Here is a 20853-nt window from a genome sequence, read left to right on the forward strand (position 1 = left end):
TTCCTCTTTATTTCCAGAACTTGGGAGTCAGGGGCATGCAGATCTCTGAATTTGAGGCCATCTTGGTCTACAGAGCAAGCCAGGACAGCCAGGGTTAAATGGACAAACTCTTGTCTCAAGAAAATAAGAAGGGCTGGGGATTTAGCTCAGTGGTAGAGCGCTTACCTAGGAAGCCCAAGGCCCTGGGTTCGGTCCCCAGCTCCGAAAAAAAGAACCAAAAAAAAAAAAAAAAAAAGAAAAGAAAAGAAAATAAGAAAATATTTCATGTGTGTTGTACAACAGACGTTTTCCTGGAAGAGACAACATAGGTCTTATTCAAGCCCACCAGATAGGGCGCCCAGTCTGGTCTCAAACTACTTGAGAATAATCTTGACCTTATAATCTTCCCTTCACCTCCTAAGTGCTGGAGTTACTGGTATGAGCCACCATTACAGACTTGACTGAGTTAACTGAATCCTAGTGGTTTATCATCTTTGGATGGGGAAGAGAAATATCTGGGTCCTTGAATAAGAGTGAGTCACTTAGCTGGGCACAGTGGCACACACCTGTTATCCTAAATCTGCACTCTGGAGGCCGAGGCAGATGACAAAGTGAGGTCAGTATATGCTCATAAGACCTTGTCTTAACATCCCCCAATCTCCCCCCTCAAAATGGTGCTCCCTAGATAATTCCATGAGAATAGCTTTTCACTCTTTTGGGCTGGGGGTGGGGGTTCAAGACAGAGTTTCTTCTATATAGACCTGGCTGTCCTGGAAACTGCTCTGTTGACCAGGCTGACCTCGGAACTCAGAGATCCACCTGCTTCTGCCTCTTGAGTGCTGAAATAAAGGTGAGTGCCACCATGGTCCGGCCTGACTTCACTCTGAAGATCTCTTCATAGTTCTGTCTCTGCATTTTTTTGCAATGGAAGTAAGAGGACACATGAACCATTAGAAATCTTCTGTCCTTGACTTCTCTCACCCTTTCTGTCCACACTTGCTTTTGTTAAGGATCCCAAGATTCTTCTTAGAGCATAGATACTCTCAGGTACTGATGGAGTTGTTTTAGTAAGGTTTAGTTTACAAGGTATCTGGGTTTGAACTTCCGTTTAGATAATGTATAAGTGTGTATATCAAACTCTCATTCATTTCTTCCCAACATTTAAATTTCTGTGGTTACTTACTGTGCGTGGTGTATGTGTGTGTGTGGGTAGACACTTGCCATGGTGGTATGTGGAAGCCAGGGACAACTTGCAGGAGCTGATTATCTCCTTCTACCTTGTGGGTCTTTGGAATCCATCTTGCCAGCTTCTAGTTTATAAATTCCACATCTACTGCATTGGTTCTCACTACCTTTGTAATACGTCAGCTAGGATTTAAATTGATTTTAGAATGATTTAGAATGAGTCTTCTAGGTACCAGCTTGTCATTTGTGGCATTTGATTTCTGTCCTCAAAATGGGTCTTTTTAACTTTGTTTTGTAACTGTTTATGAAGCCAAATACTGTCTATCCTCCAGTGTTTGTCATGTCTGTTCCTTTTTATTTCCATGTGTCACCAGTACAGTAGCTTTAAACTTGTTTCTCCTTCCATTTCAGACTGTCTTACTTTTGACAAAATAACCTCCCTCTAGCACGAGTGTGCACACACACACACACACACACACACACACACACACTTCTCAGACCTATGCTCTTTGTTAGCCTCCTTTTGTTAGCCTCCTTTTGTCCAGCTCTTCTTAACATTTAACTAACGCATACTAATGTTTTTCTTGAATTTATCAGATTTGTATCTTCCATTTTCTTTTTCCTGGTGGGCTGTCAGAATATCAATGTCAGGCTGTCCTCCTGTTTTTTGGCTTTCTCTTCCTCCTCTTTGAAATTTTATTCTGCCTTCAAAGTGCCTTAAAGGCTTGTTTTCCCAGAAGCTTTTCCTTTCTTCTCAAAAGTGAAAAAAGCGCTTTACTTTCTTTAATGGTAACATTTTATTTATTTTATTTATTTTCTTTTTGAGATAGGGTCTCATTGCATAGCCCAGGCTGGTCTCAAACTTGTTACTTATGATTGTAAGCCTCAGTCTCTTCTATTTATTTATTTATTTTTAAAGATTTATTCATTTATTATATATAAGTACACTATAGCTGTCTTCAGATACACCAGAAGAGGGGATCAGATCTCTTTACATTTACAGATGGTTGTGAGCCACCATGTGGTTGCTGGGAATTGAACTCAGGACCTCTGGAAGAGCAGCCAGTGCTCTTAACCACTGAGCCATCTCTCCAGCCCTCTTCTATTTATCTTTAATGATCTTGATATTTGTGTTGTCTTTTGTATTATAGTTGTATAGTTATTTTTCTTAGTTGGTTAGTTGACTTGATAAGGGATTACAGATGCATTGTTTATATTTGTAGCTTCTGCCAGGCATGGTGGTCTTTAGTCCCAGTCCTGGGGAAGCTGAAGCAGGCAGAATCTGTGAGTTTGAACCCAGCCAGAATTACATATTGAGACTCTTACTTAAAAAAATAATTAACAATATACTTTGAGCTTCTTAGGCCTGGTACATTCTTCTGCGCTTGCACATGCCAGCATGTGTATGCAGTGGATTAGTGGGTGGTGCCAGGGGCTTACATTTTGAGTGGGCTACCCAGCACTTCTGTACAGTTGGGTTGCCTTGTGCTGTCAGGTTTTTGTATATTAGGAAATAGAGGTTAATTTCCTTGAACGAGAAATAACCAGCTTTCCTTCTGCTCTGCATCCAGCCCACCAAAGGAGAAGATGTTATTTGTCCCATTTAAAAATGTAATGACAGAAAGTAGCCCACAGTCCTGCCTCCCATTAACATTTTGTGTGTCCAATTATTTATTTATTGAGATAGGACCTCAGTGGGTAGCCCTGGCTGTCCTGTAACTCAGAGATCCCTGCTTCTGCCTCCACTCAAGTGCTAGGGTCAAAGGTGTGTACCAGCACACCTGGCCCTGTTCTATGCAATATGAATTTCTTGCTTTGAATTTCAGTGCTGTTAAGTTCTCTGAATAGTAAATTAGAATGTGTCTAGCAGAATTAGTAGAAAATTGGCTTGGAGAATTGTTTATTATGAAGATGAAATTACTTAATTTAATATTAGAATATTAAAGTAAGTAAAATGAACATTTCCTCTTGATAACGAAGTTTATTTTTTAAAGTGTCTTTATTTTCATTTTTATTTTGTTTGTTTTTAGTGTTTTTCGAGATAGGGTTTCTTTGTGTACCCCTGACTGTCCTGAACTCTGTAGACCTGGCTAGCCTCAGACTCTGCCTGTCTCAGCCTTCCGAGTGCTAGGATTAAAGGCGTGTGCCACCATGCCCTGTAATTATATAATATTCTTCCTTCTCTTTTCTGCCTCCAACATCTCTCTATACTCCTCCCCTCAAATTCATGGCCTCTTTTATTTAGTTGTTGTTATACACAAATCTCTAAATATATAAATATAACCTGTTGGGTCCTTTTAACCTAACTTGTACTTTTGTGATCTCAGGTCTGATCACTTGGTATTGGATAACTTGTTATTGGATAATGGATAGGGGTGTTTTCCCTTCGGAGGAGGGCTTTCTTCCACGCCCTTCTCTCTCTCTTGTCAACTCTCTCTTGTTCCCTCCTCTTGTCTGTGCTGGGGCCTGGTAAGGGCTCCATGTTTGCACGTCTGTGCTGTCATCCTTGTGCAGTCACACTGCTGAGACTTGACGGTGTAGCTTCTAGAATTTCTAGACATAATCTGGTAATAGAAAACCAGCAGCCATGTGGTGTCCAGCTCAACACAATTCCTGCACCGAAGGCTTAAGGATCTGTTGCTGAAAATTACAAAAAAGTCTTTTACCCCGCACTAGGTCTGGTACCGCAATGCCCCAAGATGTCTGGTAGATACCTTCATCTCAGTCAGCAAAGCCTCTCACCCACTTTGCTCTATCCCATATCACACTGCCATGGCTTCTCTCTGAGCCTGGCAACAATCTCTCTACCCATCTAGTTCCCAAGGCAGGTTGCCACCATGCCAGACATATACATCACAATTCCATGGCGGCTTAGTGTCTCCAACCACCACAGACTCTCTTAAACTTAATTCACCACATGAAAGAACACACAACACAATAACCTCTGATCCAATTGATAAGATATAATTTGCTCATCTAGACATACAAAGCCCTGTACACATCCATCCCTTAAGAACATTCATAACAACCTGTAAAGGTGTAGAGAGGAATCTTAACATCCGCCTCCATGTTCTCCCAGCCACTTCTCTTCTCACGCTCCAGTCTCCTCTCTCTAAAACTTCTCTCCCACCCATCTTTCTTTCTCGTCCAATGACAGGCCTTCTATCTTGTACCTGCCTTCACCTGTATGATATCATCCTACAGGGATCGCCTCAGAGGACAGGGAGAATGTAAGAACCAGAAGAAAATGAAAAACATTTTCTTTAGTTTTATTTATTTTATGTACACGAGTACACTGTCAGACACACCAGAAGAGGGCATTGGATCCCATTACAGGTGGTTGTGAGCCACCATGTGATTGCTGGGAATTGAACTCAGGACCTCTGGAAGAGCAGCCAGTTCTCTTAACCATCAAGCCATCTCTCCAGCCAGGAAAATGAGCTTTAAATGAGCTGTTTTTGTTTGAAAACAAGAATTGGAAATAGGGGCGGAGGGCTAATTCCAGATGATGATGGGTCTAGGAAAACAAGTCTGTGCCTTGGGTGGAGATTTGCCTTGAGCAGCTGCTCAGTTATGAGGAGTATGGACAGCTTTCTTCTCCATGGGAATTGAGAACAGTGTGGCTGACTAGTAAATGAACTTTTGGAAAATGACCTTTTGATTTCAGAAGAAATTCTAGAACCATACCTCATTTTAATATAGAAGTTTATATAGGAGAGTTTTTGGCTGCATAGCAGAATGAGACATGGATTGGCTTGAGAGAATGCTGGGAAAATGTAAGTCATAAGACTAAAAGACTGGAGATATGGCTCAGCGGTTAAGAGCACTGGCTGCGGGCTTGGGGATTTAGCTCAGTGGTAGAGCGCTTGCCTAGCAAGCACAAGGCCCTGGGTTCGGTCCCCAGCTCCGGGAAAAAAAAAAAAGAGCACTGGCTGCTCTTCCAGAGGTCCTGAGTTCAATTCCCAGCAACTACATGGTGGCTCACAAACATCTGTAATGGGATCTGATGCCCTCTTCTGGTGTGTCTGAGGACAGCTATAGTGTACTCACAAACATAAGTCTTTAAAAAACAAAACAAAAAAGAATAAAATACAAAAAATTGACTAAAACTGAGTTCTCAGTAAAAGGATGAAGGACATTAGCTACCATGATACTACTTAGATGCTGATATTCGTGTCGAGCCCAAGGGAAAGTGCACTTAACAGACCAGTTTCTACTGGCCCCAGACACCAAAGGACTTAAACAGCAGCATCTAAGGGAAGTCACAAAACCAAAAATGTCAGTAATAAGGCAATGGAAGTGTAGCTTGATGGCGGTGTATGTTTATAATGCCTGATAAGTCCCTGATCTCCATCTTCAGCATCAGTAAATAAAGTTCAAGTTAATACTCTCTTGCTGGGTATACTTTGAATTTTTTTTTTTTTTAAAGATTCTTTCATTTTAGGTGTAAGAATACACTGTAGCTGTCTTCAGACACACCAGAAGAGGGCATCAGATCTGATTACAGATGGTTGTGAGCTACCATGTGGTTGCTGGGATTTGAACTCAGGACCTCTGGAAGAGCAATCGGTGCTCTTAACTGCTGAGCCATCTCTCCAGCCCTATTTTTAGTGTTTTAAATGCATACCAGCTGTAGGTTTTGCTAATTCTGTGGACAGACATTTTTAGTTTTGGAGGTAGGGTGAATGCCTAGATGATGAGATTCTTGGATTGTATAGTAAATTTATATTTTATTTAGGAAATTGCAAAAAAATTTATAAATTGACTATACCATTTGGTATTTCAACTAACAGTATATGAAACTTTTAGTTAATGTCTGTCTTGTCTATATTAGATATAAAGTAAAATTTTCTTACAGTATTTTAACCATTCTGAAGATGGTTAGAGAAGTCTCATTGGTTTTAGTTTATTTCCCTAATTATTATTATTATTTTTTTAATTTTATTTTTTTCGGAGCTGGGGATCGAACCCAGGGCCTTGCGCTTGCTAGGCAAGTGCTCTACCGCTGAGCTAAATCCCCAACCCCTATTTCCCTAATTATTAATAATGTTCAGACTCTTTCCTTAAATGATCATTATATGTTGTAAAAAGTTTTTTGTTGTTGAAGGTTTTGTTTTGAGGAAGGTTCCACTCTGTAGCACTGGCTGGCCTAGAACCTACTATGTAGACCAGGCTAGCCTTGAATTCCCAGAGGTCTGCTTCCTAGTGCGTGAAGTGTATCCCATTGTGCCAGGCCTTGTAAGTTGTTACACAGGACAGCCTGCTGTCCTTCGCCATCCATTTGTTCCTAGATATTTCTTTACAGTCTATATAGCTTACCTATTCATTGTCTAGTCTTTTGGAGAGACTTTTCATTTCAGTATTAACTCCAAGTATTTATTTTAAAACTTTGTGGTTGTTTCCTATCATAAGAAATAGTTACCTAATTATAGATATGTATAAAGATTATCTCTGGGGTTTTCTTTGTGAAGTCGTGAAAAATTTTTTGATTTATTTACTTTGAGGGATGTTAGGGATCGAACCTAAAGCTTTCTGTTGCTAAGCACATGTTCTACCATTAACCTGCATGCCACACCCATTCTCAGCTCGCAGATGTGGTGCAGCTTAGGGGTTGAGGGTGTGTCCATTGTGATATCCAAAGCCAGCCACTCCAGCACGAGCGGTTTGTCGTCGGGAGGCCATGACTTTGGTTGTTTTCTTTTCCATTGTGTTTGTTTGTTTGTTGTGTGTGGTTTTTTGTTTTTGTTTTTTCTTTTTTTTTCTTTTGGAGCTGGGGATCGAACCCAGGGCCTTGAGGTTGCTAGGCAAGCGCTCTACCACTGAGCCAAATCCCCAACCCCTTGTTTTTGTTTTTGTTTTTTGTTTTTTAGTTTTTTTGAGTCAGAGTTTCTCTATGTAGCCCTGGCTGCCCTGGAACTCACTCTATAGACCAGGGTGTCCTCAAACTCATAGAGGTTCTACCTTTGCTTCCTGAATGCTGGGGCTAAAGGTGTACCCCAACAATTTTTAAATTAGAGATTCTCAGTTATTTTTCTGCTTGAATTTTAGTTATTATTCCGTCATATAGTTAGCTAAAATTTTAAGGTGGTGTTATTACTAAAACAGAAGAGAACAAACTAGATCCCTGGGATTTACAATGAACTTGAAATAACCCACCCCCACCCCACCCTCATGCTCAAAACATTTACTCTTTAACCTTCACTTTGGCAGGAGTCATGGTTATTTTTAGAGTATAGGCAGGAGAGCTAAGCTAAACTCCTCCAGCTACCTGAGACAGTGACCTCATCAGCTCTCAGCTAAGAATGGTTTGTTCTGGACCAGATTTGACATGTTAATTGATCAGAGTGGAAACAGAGTTTTGGGTTATATAATACATTGAAAAATGAAAATGATGGTTTGGTCTTGAATCAAATGGTATTTTCTTGCTGGTGAATAGAAGAGATTCTACAGTGGTTATAGTGTTTAAGTTATAGTGCACAGTTGTAGTGTCTGCCTGCTTTAATTTGGATGGTGTCTTAAAATGGCTCAGGCTGCTATGCCAAAATACCAGTGACTGCTGCCTTAGGCAACAGAACTTTATTTCTAACAGTTCTAAAGGGTAAAGTCTAGAGCGACATTGTGGACGGTTTCTGGTCATGACCATCTTCTTGCTTGTAGGTGTCTCCCTCCTCACTGTCCCTCACATGCCAGAGAGAAAGGGAGAAATAAAAAACACAAATCCCATCATGAGGATAGCCATTTTTATGACCTCATCTAGACCTGATTGTATCCTAAAGACTCCATCTCTAAACACTGTCACATTGGGAGCATGTTTTCAGTATAAGAATTGCAGGTGTTTACTGTAGCTTTTCCACTAGAGTTGAACTGGTTATCTTTCATTTTGACTGAAGCTTAGAGCTTCTCTCAAAAGTGGTTGTATTGTCATTGTGTGTGTGTGTGTGTGTGTGTGTGTGCGCGCGCGCGCGCGCGCGTGCGTGCGTGTGTGCGTGCGTGCATGCGTGTGTAGAAGGGCTGGGGGAGAAGCGTGCACACATGAGAGCAAGTGAGCACACATGCCACAAGTGTTGTCGGCAAAGGCAAGCAACGTCAGGTGGCTGCCCTCACCTCCACCTTGTTTGTGGTGGGGTCTTTGCACCTGTGCACACCAGGCTAACTAGACTTGAAGCTTCTGGGAGTTAACTTAGTCTCTAGCTCCCATTCTCTTAGGAACACTGGCATGACAGATGTGAGCTCCCATAGCTTGCTTTTGCTGTAGGGCCTGAGGATTTGAATGCATTCTTAACACTTGTGAGGCAAGCATTTTACCCACTAAACCTCTCCTAAGCCCATAATTTCTTGGTTTTCTAGAGAAATAGCTCCAAAACGAGAATTTATACATTCATTAAAGGATATATATATAAGATCCAGTAGTGTATAGAAAAAAAATGCCGAAATATTTGTTTGGTATATATTCTAGAAAAATAACACACTTTTTAAGAATTATTATTAAAATTTTCGTATTGTTTTTATGTGCTATGGTTGTGGAAGTCTGAGGACAGTTTGTAGGAGTTGTCCCACCAAGTGCGTTCCAGGGGTCAAACTTAGATTTGCAAGCTTGGTGCTGGGTCAGGCACATTACTGAGCTATTTTGCTAGCCTTATTTTGCATTTGTAAAATTTACTTTTATTTTATCATTTTGCGTATGGGTGTTTTCCTGCCTGTGCCTCATATTCATGCAAGTTTCCTGTTTCCTGTGGAGCCCAGAAGAGGGCATCCTGTCCCTTAGATTAGAGTTAAGACTCTGGGGTGTGTTGTGTTATTTGGAGAACTGAACCTGGATCCTCAAGAGCAGCTGGTGTGGGGCTGGGGATTTAGCTCAGTGGTAGAGCACTTGCCTAGCAAGCGCAAGGCTCTGGGTTCAGTCCCCAGCTCTGAAAAAAAGAAAAAAGAGGAAAAAAAAAAAAAAGAGCAGCCGGTGTTCTGAGCCATCTCTCCAGCCCCCCTACTTTGCATTTTTGGGATAGGGCTGTATTATGTAGCTCTGACTGGCTGTTGCTTAATATATAATCCAGGTTTGCCTCCAACTCTTGGAAATCCTCTCGCCTTGGTTTCTCAGTGCTGGGATTACCAATGTGTGCTTCCGTGTTTGATGAGTCTTATTATTTTGTGCAATCTGATTATATGTGTATACATGCAGATTGGGGGTAAATGCTCAAAGTTTATATGCTGAAGTTCATTAATAAAATTTTGATCACTGCCCCTTTCTGCATATATATATATATATATTTTTTTTTTTTTTTTGGTTCTTTCTTTTGGAGCTGGGGACCGAACCCAGGGCCTTGCGCTTCCTAGGCAAGCGCTCTACCACTGAGCTAAATCCCCAACCCCTCTGCATATATTTTAGCATAAAATTTTACTAAAGTATGGGATACGGGTTGAATATCCGTTACCAAGTGGTCAGAACCAGAAGCATTCTCTGACTCGGCTTTTAGGATTGTTGTTGCTGCAGCATTGGGAGTTGAGCCCAGGCCTCATAGGTGCTGGCTAAGCACTCTACTGTTAAATACTTCAAGCCTAGATTCGGGAATGTTTGCATATAAATAATATGAACATCTGAAATACTCTAAAATTTGAAACTGAGGATCTTGTTAATTCTCAAAAAGGCTTATAATTTGGGGCATCTGAATACTTAAACTTAGATATACTTGGTCATCTCGTTTGTTGTTTGAGGTCAAGGTCTCATGTAGCCCACACTGACTTTGAATTTATGTGTCTGAGAATAGCCTTGAACTCATAGGCCTATCTTCACCTCTTAAGCACTGGGTTTACAGGCGTGTGCTACCATGTCCAGCTTCCAGTCCGATATTTCACAGATGAAGACAGCAAGGGCCAGTGAGGGTCAGGAACATCAGGGTACAATGAACTACTGGATTCACTCATCTGCTGAATTCTTGAATTTCTACTTTTTTTTTGTTGTTGTTGTGTTGGTTTTTTGAGACAGGGTTTCACTGTGCAGCCCTGGCTGTCTGGACTCGATATGTAGACCAGGCTGCCCTTGAACTCACAGAGCCACCTGTGATTTCCAAAGAAATCTACCTCTCAAGTGTGGGAATTCAAGGTGTGCACCACCACTGCCTGGTGTTGCAGTAAAAATTATCAAAGAACATTTGTTTTCTGTCAGTTCCCGAGAGCTAGATCTGCTTGCTCCCACTGCTGCTCTGCCACAAGGTCCACAAGCCACCCTCTCCTGTTTGTCTCCTTTTAGCCCCCTTCTCTGAGTGGTCCCCTAGGCAGTAGTTACCATGCCTCACACATGCACGTATGCATGCACACACCCCACATGTATCTCGTTCTGTGGGCCCTGCACGTTCTCCCTCCTTGTGGGGCACTAACCAGATCCGCAGGCTCCAACTGTCTCTCAGCCATTTCTTTCACACACTGTCCTCTTTAGCCCAGTAAAGTCAAAGTTCCAGAAACTTGTAATTTATCAATTAGATTTACATGTTAAATTCCCAATCCACAATTCATCCACACAGTAAATTCACTGCCAGTTGATAAAGATATAAACCACCCACCTAGACAAGATAAAATCGACCTAGTTCACCTAAATCTGTTTTTGGTTCTTTTTTTTTTTTTTTTTTTCTTTTCGGAGCTGGGGACCGAACCCAGGGCCTTGTGCTTGCTAGGCAAGCGCTCTACCACTGAGCTAAATCCCCAACCCCCTAGTTCACCTAAATCTGAACCATCCTCCTCCATAGATTCCATCTTGATCCTCTCCTTCCTTCTCTCTCCTGCCTTAAAAAAACTTTGTCCCCGCCCCACTCTCTACTGTCCAATCATGTATCACCTTGATATCAACCTAGAGTCTGAGAACTTTTACTTTTTAGTCTGAGACTGATTTTGCTAAAGTTTAGTTTTTAGAATCTATCTGCTGTGGTTTGCATAAGCAACCACAGGGTTTTCTGGTTCTTAGTTTAGTAATGAGGTTTGTCAATTTTACTTCAAAAAGAAGATCCTTTTTTTAAAGACCCTTTAAGCCATTTTCTCTTCCAAAAGACTATACTATACACCCTGGATATAAGTTGGACATTATGGCGCCTTTTCTCTAGTTCTCAGAGCCTTCATCACAGGGACTAGGCAAACGGATACCTTCTTTAGAGCAGTGTGACAAGTCCGCACAGTCCAGACCTCCTGATGCTATTCAGTTATGAGAATAGTTTTGGGGAGCTGGTGTTTTATCCTCTGCAAATGGATAATAGTGGGGGTGAGGATGTGATATGGTAGACAGTTTAATTCTAGAAGTGGAAAATGCTCCTACTTTACCATGATAACAGTGGTTCGCTTTATGGCCAGTAATGGAATGACTTTCCTTATTTCTTAGGACTTTTACAATAGTCTAATTTTTAAACTGTAGATTCATAGTGGGGAAATTACGGAAATGCTAAAGAATATAGTGACTGTTGGGAGACAAATCCAAGAGCTGTGTGGGAAATACTTTACCAGAATACATCCACACGGGAAGCATCCACACAGTGTCTCACAAACCTTCCATAACTCCATTTCCAGGGGATTAAACATCACTTTCTGACCTCAGGCACCAGGCACACACAAGGTGCACAGAAATACATACATGCATGCATATATACATGCATACATACAGGCAAAAACCTCATACATAAATCTTTATTTAAAATTACATATCAAAGAGAAAATCAATTTGTGGTGGCTCACAGCTGTTATCTAAGCCCTGGGAAATCTGAGGCAGAAGGGTCTCCTGTGATTTCGGGGCCAGCCTGAGGTACAGTGTGAGGCCTTGTCTCAGACCAGAAGTGAGAGGAAGAACACAGTCCTCTCCAGAGTGGCTCCTATTCTGTCCACTTCCCTCCTTACACTGTGCTGTCATTCTCTTCAGGTGCTTTTTCAGGTTCAGTGCTGGGGTTTTTTACTTTTTTGGTGGTGTTTTTTGTTTTTGCAGCGTTTCTGCTTCGCCATGATGGTCTGCTTCTAGTAGTTTTGGGCAGTTGTCTCTGCAGAGAACAAGTTTTGTATTTTAATGAAACCGCATAGGTTTCTGTGAAGGAGAGAAGTAGAGAGAGCAGATAAGGATGGGCTCCTATGGTAATTGTTAGGGGAATGAAAGGGCTGTTGAAAGATTGGAGGACGGTGCCTGGGCACTTGGTCTGGCATCATAATCATACTCTGTCTTCTACCACTGCCTTTTGTTCAAGACACTGAAAGGGCTAAACAAACTCTGGCCTGAATAATGTTATTCTCTCTGGCGTTTGCTGGAGGTGGCAGTAAGGCCCTGGAGAGGATGGGGAGAGTTATAACAACATAAAAGAGTGAGATGTGTTCCCTACTTCTAGTTAGGGCTTTGCTACAGAGCAAAGTCTGGCGAAAATGAGTAACATTTGTTGAAGTGATGTTTGCTACGATGTAAAATGAGTTGAGATGGTTTAATGGGAGTTCTCTTGTACACACCTTTGTATGGCCAGTCTGGCACACAGATCTGCCTGCCTCTGTCTCCTAAGTCGGGGCTTAAGGTTATTTCTTAATAGTAAGATACTCCTAGGTTCAAATTCAATCTTTCCTTATAATTTTTTCTTAACTTTTTGAGTTGGTGTTTCTTTCTGTAGCCCTCCCTGTTTGTCCCAGAATTCCCTCTGTAGACCAGGCTGGCCTTGAGCTCACAGAGGTCCACCTGCCTCTGCTTCTCCGGAGTGCTGTTATCAAAGGTGTGCTGCTGATAGTCTTTGCTTAGATAGGCTTGGCCGTATGTATCTGAGTGACGGGAGGTCAGGATTTTTTCCAGTAGCTTGATTCTTCTCCTATTGATTTGTGTGTGAAATGAGACTCAGAATCATGACTCATGTACTTAGAGTCTGTGGAAACATGTCTGTTACCTACGGTGGATTCTTGTTCCTAGGGCAGTGCTGAGTAGCTTCTGTGTTAATTTGAGGTTCTTGGCTAACAGCATGTTATTAGACATATGGCTGCTGTTTCAAGCTTTAGTTCAGTTCCCCTTCCTTCCCATCTGAAAAAAGACACGATTCCTCTACTCAGTAAAGAAAGCAAAGAGATGGCAGTTGACCTCCCCTCAAGTATGTTTATGGAATTACAACCAGGGAAGCTGGGGTATGGGTTTATCGACTGAATAGCCTTGTTAAGTGTACGCATAAAAAAAAATTCATTCTTATGAAAATGGTAAAATCTATGAACTGTTGAATCTCCTTGTCTATTTTATTAACTTTCCCAGGGCTTTCTAATTATTCTCTTCTTCCCACATCCAGGCTGGCTACCATATTCAAGATGTCCAGTAAAAGGCCCAGCACAGATGGGAGAAGAGACTTGGCTAACGGTAAGGGTAAGGCGTGGGAAACAGGTGGGGCTCCCTTTACTCTTAGCCGAGGTCTCAAGACCTGAATTTAGTGGGACAAAGAGCTCTTTGTGTATTGATTGAGGATGGGAAAGTACACAGGAATCATCTTGGATTGCCTGCTACTTCTGCTACTTAAAAGTTTATCTGATTGTTTTCAGAAAATCAATACAGAGATAAACTTCCTTCCTTTAAAAAATTTTTTCTAATGTGTGTGGTTATTTTGCCTTCATGTATGTCTGTGTACCACTTTTGTGCCTGGTGCCTACAGAGGCCAGAATAGGACACCAGATTCTCTAGAGCTGGAGTTACATACAACTGTGAGCCACCATGTGGGTGCTGGGAATTGAATCTGGGTCCTTTGAAAGAGTGGCCCATGTTCTTAACTGCTGGGCCATCTCTTGAGTCTTAGACATGCATTTCTTTCTTTCTTTTTTTTTAAAGATTTATTTATTTATTATATATGAGTACACTGTAGCTGTCTTCAGACACACCAGAAGAGGGCATCAGATCCCATTACAGATGGTTGTGAGCCACCATGTGGTTGCTGGGAATTGAACTCAGGACCTCTGGAAGAGCAGTCAGTGCTCTTAACCGCTGAACCATCTCTCCAGCCCGTAGACATGCATTTCTAAAAGTCCCAAGTGGTTTGGATTTTGAAAATTTACAGACAGGCAGACTTATGAAATACTACTAAGAAGAAAAGTAAGGTTGAGGAAGTTTAGGGGAAGTTGAGGTTCCTCTGTTAATTGAGATGTTTGTTTCTATGTTAGATAATAGTTTCAGAGAATAAGAAATGAAGTTACTGGTTTGGGAGTGTGCCTCATTGATAGAGTGCATAAGACCTTTGGTTCAGTCTCCAGTGCCAAAAGGGCAGACAGCAAACAAGAAAAGGGTTGAACCCAAACCATCTAGAATTGGGTCTGTCCCTTTACACTCTACTTAGTTAAAAAGGACAGAATTCTAAAGACATTTTAGGTGTGTGTGCGTGTATACATACATACGGACATACGTATGTGTGTGCTTGTGTACATGCACATAAACGCACTCACACATTCTGAGGATCAAGCTGTGGACATGATAGGCAACTCCTCTGATACAGGTCTATATCCCTAGCTCACAGGGATATTTTTGAACTGCAGCTTATCCATGGAGATTGGCAAACTGGTTTTCAAACCCAAACCTGCTTGCCTCTTGGTTTTGTAAAAAGTTGTGTTGGGGTACTTGCTGCCTAAGCTTGAGGACTGGAGATTAGATAGCAGGTGGGCATGATGGCCCCCATGTGATTACAGTCTCAGAAAGTAGAGACAGGAGAGAGTCTGAGTGAGAAGCTTGCTAGATTAACCGTATCAACAAGCTCTGGGTTCGCTCGAGAAACTCTGCTTCAGTAAGGTGGAGAGTGATTGAGTAAGACTCCTGATGTCAACCTTAGACCTTCACACGTTTGTGACCCGTTGGTATATACTCAGATGTACACACCACACACATGTATGTTAAAAAAGGTTCACTAAAACATAACCATACCCATTTATGTACTATCTTTGAGTTACTTTTGTGCAAGTAGTTAAGACAGTGCTAAATGATTTTCTATACTTAAAATTTTTACCCTCTGGGCTTGTACAGAAGAAAAATTGCCAGATTTTAAGCTAGATCTTGGTCAGTGACTCCTGGGCCCCTTTTCAAGTTTGTGGCACACTCTGTCCCTTATATTAATGTGCCACCACCTTCAGAGTCTGCATTTGTTAGTCACAGCGTTTTAAATTTTATATTACATGTACATATTCAGTGTCGTGTGCTGTGGTACTTCAGTAGAAACAGGTTCTTCAATCCTGTGATCTGGAAGCTCAAAATTCCTGTTGTCCTGTGTCAAGAGCCTTTACCTGCTGGGCCATCTTGCTGGCCCTCGTTGATCACAGTTTTAACAGTAAATTCCAGAAGTTTGGGGGTTTTACTTTTGCTTGCCTCTAGGGCTCTGTTCCATGTTGTGTACTGGGACAGTCCAGAACCTCGCACACATTGAAAGGTGCTCTACCGTTGAGCTGTTCCCTCGCCCTCCCTGCATGTGGTGTTTTATCCCCTCTTGCCACCCTGAAGCTTAGGCCCAGTTGCACTCAACCACATGTGTTATACTTTCTCAGCATGTCTGCTGCTTAAGTTCAGATTTCTGTGGGTCTTTCCCCACACACGTACTTTCCTTCTATGTTCTAGTCCAGTTTTCTTACTATTATGCTCCTTGGTGGGGCTTTTGTGTTGTTCAGCCTTCTCTTGTTACTTCAGACAAAACACTTGTTTTCTGTGTTGGGCTCTGCCTCAGAGTTCATTGAAAAGAGGTTTTATTTCTTCAACAGACTTGACAAGTGATTGCTGCAATCCAAACAAGCAGACAGTCTGAGGTGCTCTAGCTTTGGCACGTTAAACATTAGACCTGGACCCAGGTAGCTTACTTATACTAGGATGACACAGTTGGTTTGCCTTCCTCTCATGACTTACTTGTCAGGTAACTGTGTGCTCGTCTGAGGCAAGGAGACAACAGTAAGCAGTCTTAGAGTGGTTTAAAACCTTTCTTCCCTTCCTTTTTCCAAACCTTGACCTTAGCTTGGAGATTGTGCTTATATTGAGTATAAACATTGTTCAAGTGCTCATTGCATGATTTCTTTGCTAGGTGACAGTGAAGCATTTAATTGTAAGCACTGAAAGTCACCCAGTTATATAACAGTCCCAGACTATACCAAACTTCTCTAGAACTGCTTAGAGTAGGCCTGCTTTTTATCAGCTTCATATGTTTCTCAATACAACTGTTTGATCGCCCAATAAAGAAACTGAAAATGTGTCTAAATCGTATGAACATTTTAAATTAGGGTTGGGCATGTAGCTTCAGTGGTAGAGCTCCTTTAAGCAAGTACAAGGCTTTAAGTTTGATCTCTGACATCATGGAATAAAAGAAAAAGATTATTATTTTTAGTAATTTGTGCCTGTAATCCTCAGTTGAGAAGCTAAAACAGGAGAATCTTCCTGAGTTTGAGGCTAGTGTGGGCCATATAATGAGACCCTATCTAAAGACAAGTTAATTGAAGTAAGTTAAAATACATTTGCTAGAAAAGGGATGAGAACCTGCATAAGTGATCATAATGACCAGTTTAAAATCCTTCAAGTCCCCTTTTCCTGGGTTTTAAGAACTGATAGACTGGCTAGTAATACAGCTCAATGAACAAGGTTGTTTGCCACCTGGTTGATGACTGAGTTTGGTCCTGAAAACCCACACGGTAGAAGGAGAGAACCCATTCAAGCTGTTCTTTTATGGCAGATGTTCACTGTGACACACACACCAAATAAATAAATGCCATGGTAATAAAAAAAAACTTTCTGAAAGAAAGCAGTTTAGGGGCAGGAGGTCAGTGCTTTCCTGACATGGGACGTGACAGAGGCCAGTGTGTTCTCTTGTCATTTATTTACCATCTTTCAAACAAAAGGGAGGGTGTGGCAGTCCTCCCTGAGAAATTTTCTCTTCTGAGATTTTTCTGTAACTGTTTAGTCTTTTTCTATGCCTGTCCTAGCTCTGAATAATGATACAGAGGCTTAGAGTTATCTGCATGTTTATGCCCTTAAATTAGGCTGCTCCCCAGTTAGCTCTTATATTAACCCATATGTACTAATCTAAAGCTCTGCCATTTGGCTGGTCTTGGTGAATCTCCTGTGTCTCTCTTTCCCAGAGTTCCTCTCTGGGAGGATGTCCTACCTATTGTCTCTTGCCTTTATTAACATGCCATGTCTTTATATGTTGGATAAGAGATTATCCCTACATTGTTCATTTGAGATAGATCTTCATGAAACAGAACATAGCCTAAAGCCAGGTGTGGTGCCCGGTGTGTACCTGTGATCCCAACACTCAGGAAGGAAAAAAAGAGTGCCACAAATGGAGGTCAGCCTGGTCCACATCATGAGCTCTAGGCTAACTAGGGTTATCTCGGAGGCTCTGTTTCAAACAAGGCAGAATCTAAGGTAGTTGCATCACACACACTTTTTTTTTAAAGAAATATTGTAGAAATTTATTCTTTTCACAATTTCATGCATGCATAAAATATATCTTGATCATATCTACCCGTTTTCCCCATTTCCTCTGACTCCTTTCACATGTCTTCCTCCAACCTTCATACTGTCATAGTCTTTTTTTTTTTTTTTTTTTTTTAAAGAACCTGCTAGATTTAGTTTGTGCTTCTAGCAGTCACATGGATGTGGGACCATCCACAGGAGTGGGGGCAATCTACCAGTTGCTGTACCCTGAAGAAAGGTGATTTCCTTTCCCAGCAGCCATCATTTGCCAATGGTTGTTCAATATAGGACCTCATAAGCACTCCCCCAGTTATACTGGAATCCTAACTGGCTTGATCTTGTGCAGGTAACCATGGCTGCTTTGAGTTCATGAGTGCAGTGGTTGTCTTGTCCAAAAGAAAATAGTTCTCAATAATCCTCCCCGTTTTCCAGCTCTTGTATTCTTGCTCCCCCTTTTGTGATAGTCACTGAGCCTTGGTAGGGAGTTTATAGAAATGTTGTATTTATGATTAAACACTGAATAGTCATTTATTCTTAGTGCCTTGATCAATTATAATTCTGTATTAACCATGGCTCACTGAAAAAAGAAGGAACACATATTCGTAAATATAAACAGGTATTTAGAAGGTAGTTTGACATGTCCACACTTCAGTGAAATAATAATAATAGGTTTTCCCCTATGGGCCGCTGGAGCCATGACCTTTTGACTAGGTTTATTACGAGTAAATTCCCTCCTATGAAGAGTTCCCTTCTGAGCAACCTCAGGAAGGGTTTGGTTATCCCTGTGACAGTTGTACCACTATTGCATCAGTGGGCTGTGGTCAGTACTGTAGCATCCATGTTCCAGCATTGCATAAAAGTAGTGGTGGGGGTTTTTTTGTTTGTTTTTTGGTCTTATTTTCTTTGCCTGGCTTGGAGTTCACTATATGTAAACCAGGCTGGTCTCAAACTCATAGAGCTCCACCTGGCTTTGCCTCCCAAGTACTGGGATTAAAGGTGTGTGCCACCACGCCTGGCCATTGGTATATTTTTAAAATTTGGGGAAGGGGGATTTATTGTATGTGTATGGGTGTTTTGCCTGCATGCCTGAAAAGGCAAGAAGAAGTCATTGGATCCTCTGGGACTGAGATACAGATGTATGTGTAGATGCTGGGGATCAAACCCAAGTTCTCTGGAAGAGCAGTCAGTGCTCTTAGCCACTGAGCTGTCTTCAGCCCATTGGTGTTTCTTCTCACCAAGCACCCACTCTTCCTTTGGCACTGTGAAAACCAGCCAACACGGAGGGAATGGCCAGGCTAGTTCCAGCTCTATTTTTCTGTCCTATAATGAAACTGTATGATTTCTTTAGCGGTAGACTTTTACCATCTAGTTTTGGTGGACAGCCAACAGCAATAGCCTTTGTCATCATCCCTTGACTATAACCTAGGGAGGTATGCCTTACAAACCCTATCTAGCTTCCTGACCTCTATAGATACTCCAAACTAAACACCTAGTTCTAAAAGTTTGAAGCTAGGGTTCTACATAAGAGAGAGTATGTGGTATTTTTTACAGGCCTAAGTTACAGGCACTTCTCAGATCGTATTCCAGTGCTTAGCATCTTTTCAAATTACGGTTTATGTGAGACTTGGCTTTTTTGAGAGTGTGTATATAGCCCTTACTGGCCTTGAACTTGGGGTAATCTTCCTGTCTCTGCCTTCTGAGTATGGGAATTACCAGTGTGTGCCACCATGCCTAGTACTTGTGCAACTTTGATCTTCTTAATCTTTTATTTAAAACCAAGATTTCCACTCAGAAATTCCCCCATTCTCTTTTTTTTTTTGAGACATGTAGCCCAGGCTGGCCTTAAATTTGCTGAAGCTGACCTTGAACTCTTGGATCCTCCTGCCTCTATCAGCCAAGTACTTGGACTACAGGCATGAATGAGCATGCCTGACTAGAAATTATTCTTTATAAACATTGGAAAGTAAACACATTTACTGAAATTTGTTTCTTGGTCTTTAGTGTGGTTTTTTTAGACCAAGGTGGAAAATCTTGCTAATCACTGCCCTAATTGACTTTCCTTCTTTTCTCTGCATCTATCCACTAATATTCAGGAAGCCTGTCTAGCAGTCCAGAAGAAATGTCTGGAGCTGAAGAAGGGAGGGAAACATCTTCGGGGATTGAAGTAGAGGCCTCAGACCTGAGTTTGAGCTTGACTGGGGACGATGGTGGCCCCAACCGCACCAGCACAGAAAGTCGTGGCACAGACACAGAGAGCTCAGGTGAAGAAAAGGACTCTGACAGCATGGAGGACACAGGCCATTATTCCATCAACGATGAAAACCGAGTTCACGGCCACTCAGATGAAGAGGAGGAGGAGGAGCAACCTCGGCACCGAGTCCAGCGCAAACGGGCCAGCCGTGACCAGGACTCATCAGATGATGAGCGAGCCCTGGAAGACTGGGTATCTTCAGAGACAACAGCTTTACCCCGGCCTCGCTGGCAAGCCCTTCCTGCCCTTCGGGAGCGGGAATTGGGTTCAAGTGCCCGCTTTGTGTATGAGGCTTGTGGAGCAAGAGTCTTTGTACAGCGTTTCCGCCTGCAGCATGGGCTTGAGGGCCATACAGGTTGTGTCAATACTTTGCACTTTAACCAGCGTGGCACCTGGCTGGCCAGTGGCAGTGATGACCTGAAGGTGGTAGTGTGGGATTGGGTGCGGCGGCAGCCCGTACTGGACTTTGAGAGTGGCCACAAAAGTAATGTCTTCCAGGTAAGGCATAGAGACGTAATAGCAACTGAGGAAATCAAGCATGAGGTAGATCGTTGAGTTGTTGCCTAGAGCAGAAGATGGTAGCAAGTTGTGATTGGAATGAGATATCAGGACTTGATCCAACTCTGACTTCATGGTAATACACTGAGAGACCCATGGCAGCCTTTTGCTTCCTTGTATGTAAGAACTTTTATTAAGTCGAGTGTGGATGGGATACTTGAAACTCGTAAAGGTGCATCGTACAAGGCGGTGGAGTAGAGAGCACAGGCTCCTGACCCACACCGCTCAGTTGTCAGATCCTGGCCCTGGATCGGTTTGGACGAGTATTTAATCTGTGCTCTGGGTCTCTGTATCTATGAAACAGGGCTTGTAACACATCTTGTCAGCGTGTGCATGGACTGGGAAGGTAGCTCTGTGATCCAGCACATGCTGAGACTCTTGGCTTTTTTCCCCAGTACTGTAAAGGAAGCTAAGCAGGTAGATTCATTGCTGTCATTTAATTACATTTGGTAAGATTTGGCTAATAATGATTATT

The 20853-nt window shown here is 42.0% G+C and overlaps 1 protein-coding gene across 9 annotated transcripts in view; it reads left to right on the forward strand.

Annotated features, from left to right (window-relative positions):
- Positions 1 to 20853, forward strand: part of Dcaf8 (DDB1 and CUL4 associated factor 8) — a 57328-nt gene that overhangs the window by 5186 nt on the left and 31289 nt on the right. For all 9 annotated transcript variants that reach the window (XR_015635314.1, NM_001429912.1, NM_001429915.1 and 6 more), the window contains exons 3-4: positions 13434 to 13501; positions 19663 to 20318. Coding sequence is in view for 8 of the 9 variants with exons in the window: in NM_001429912.1 (NP_001416841.1) it covers positions 13453 to 13501; positions 19663 to 20318 (705 nt within the window). In the remaining variant the exon portion in view is untranslated. The remainder of the gene's footprint in view (positions 1 to 13433; positions 13502 to 19662; positions 20319 to 20853) is intronic.

The sequence above is a fragment of the Rattus norvegicus genome, chromosome 13, assembly GCF_021556685.1.
Source record: "Rattus norvegicus strain SHRSP/BbbUtx chromosome 13, alternate assembly SHRSP_T2T, whole genome shotgun sequence".
In the NCBI taxonomy this organism is placed as follows: Eukaryota; Metazoa; Chordata; class Mammalia; order Rodentia; family Muridae; genus Rattus; species Rattus norvegicus.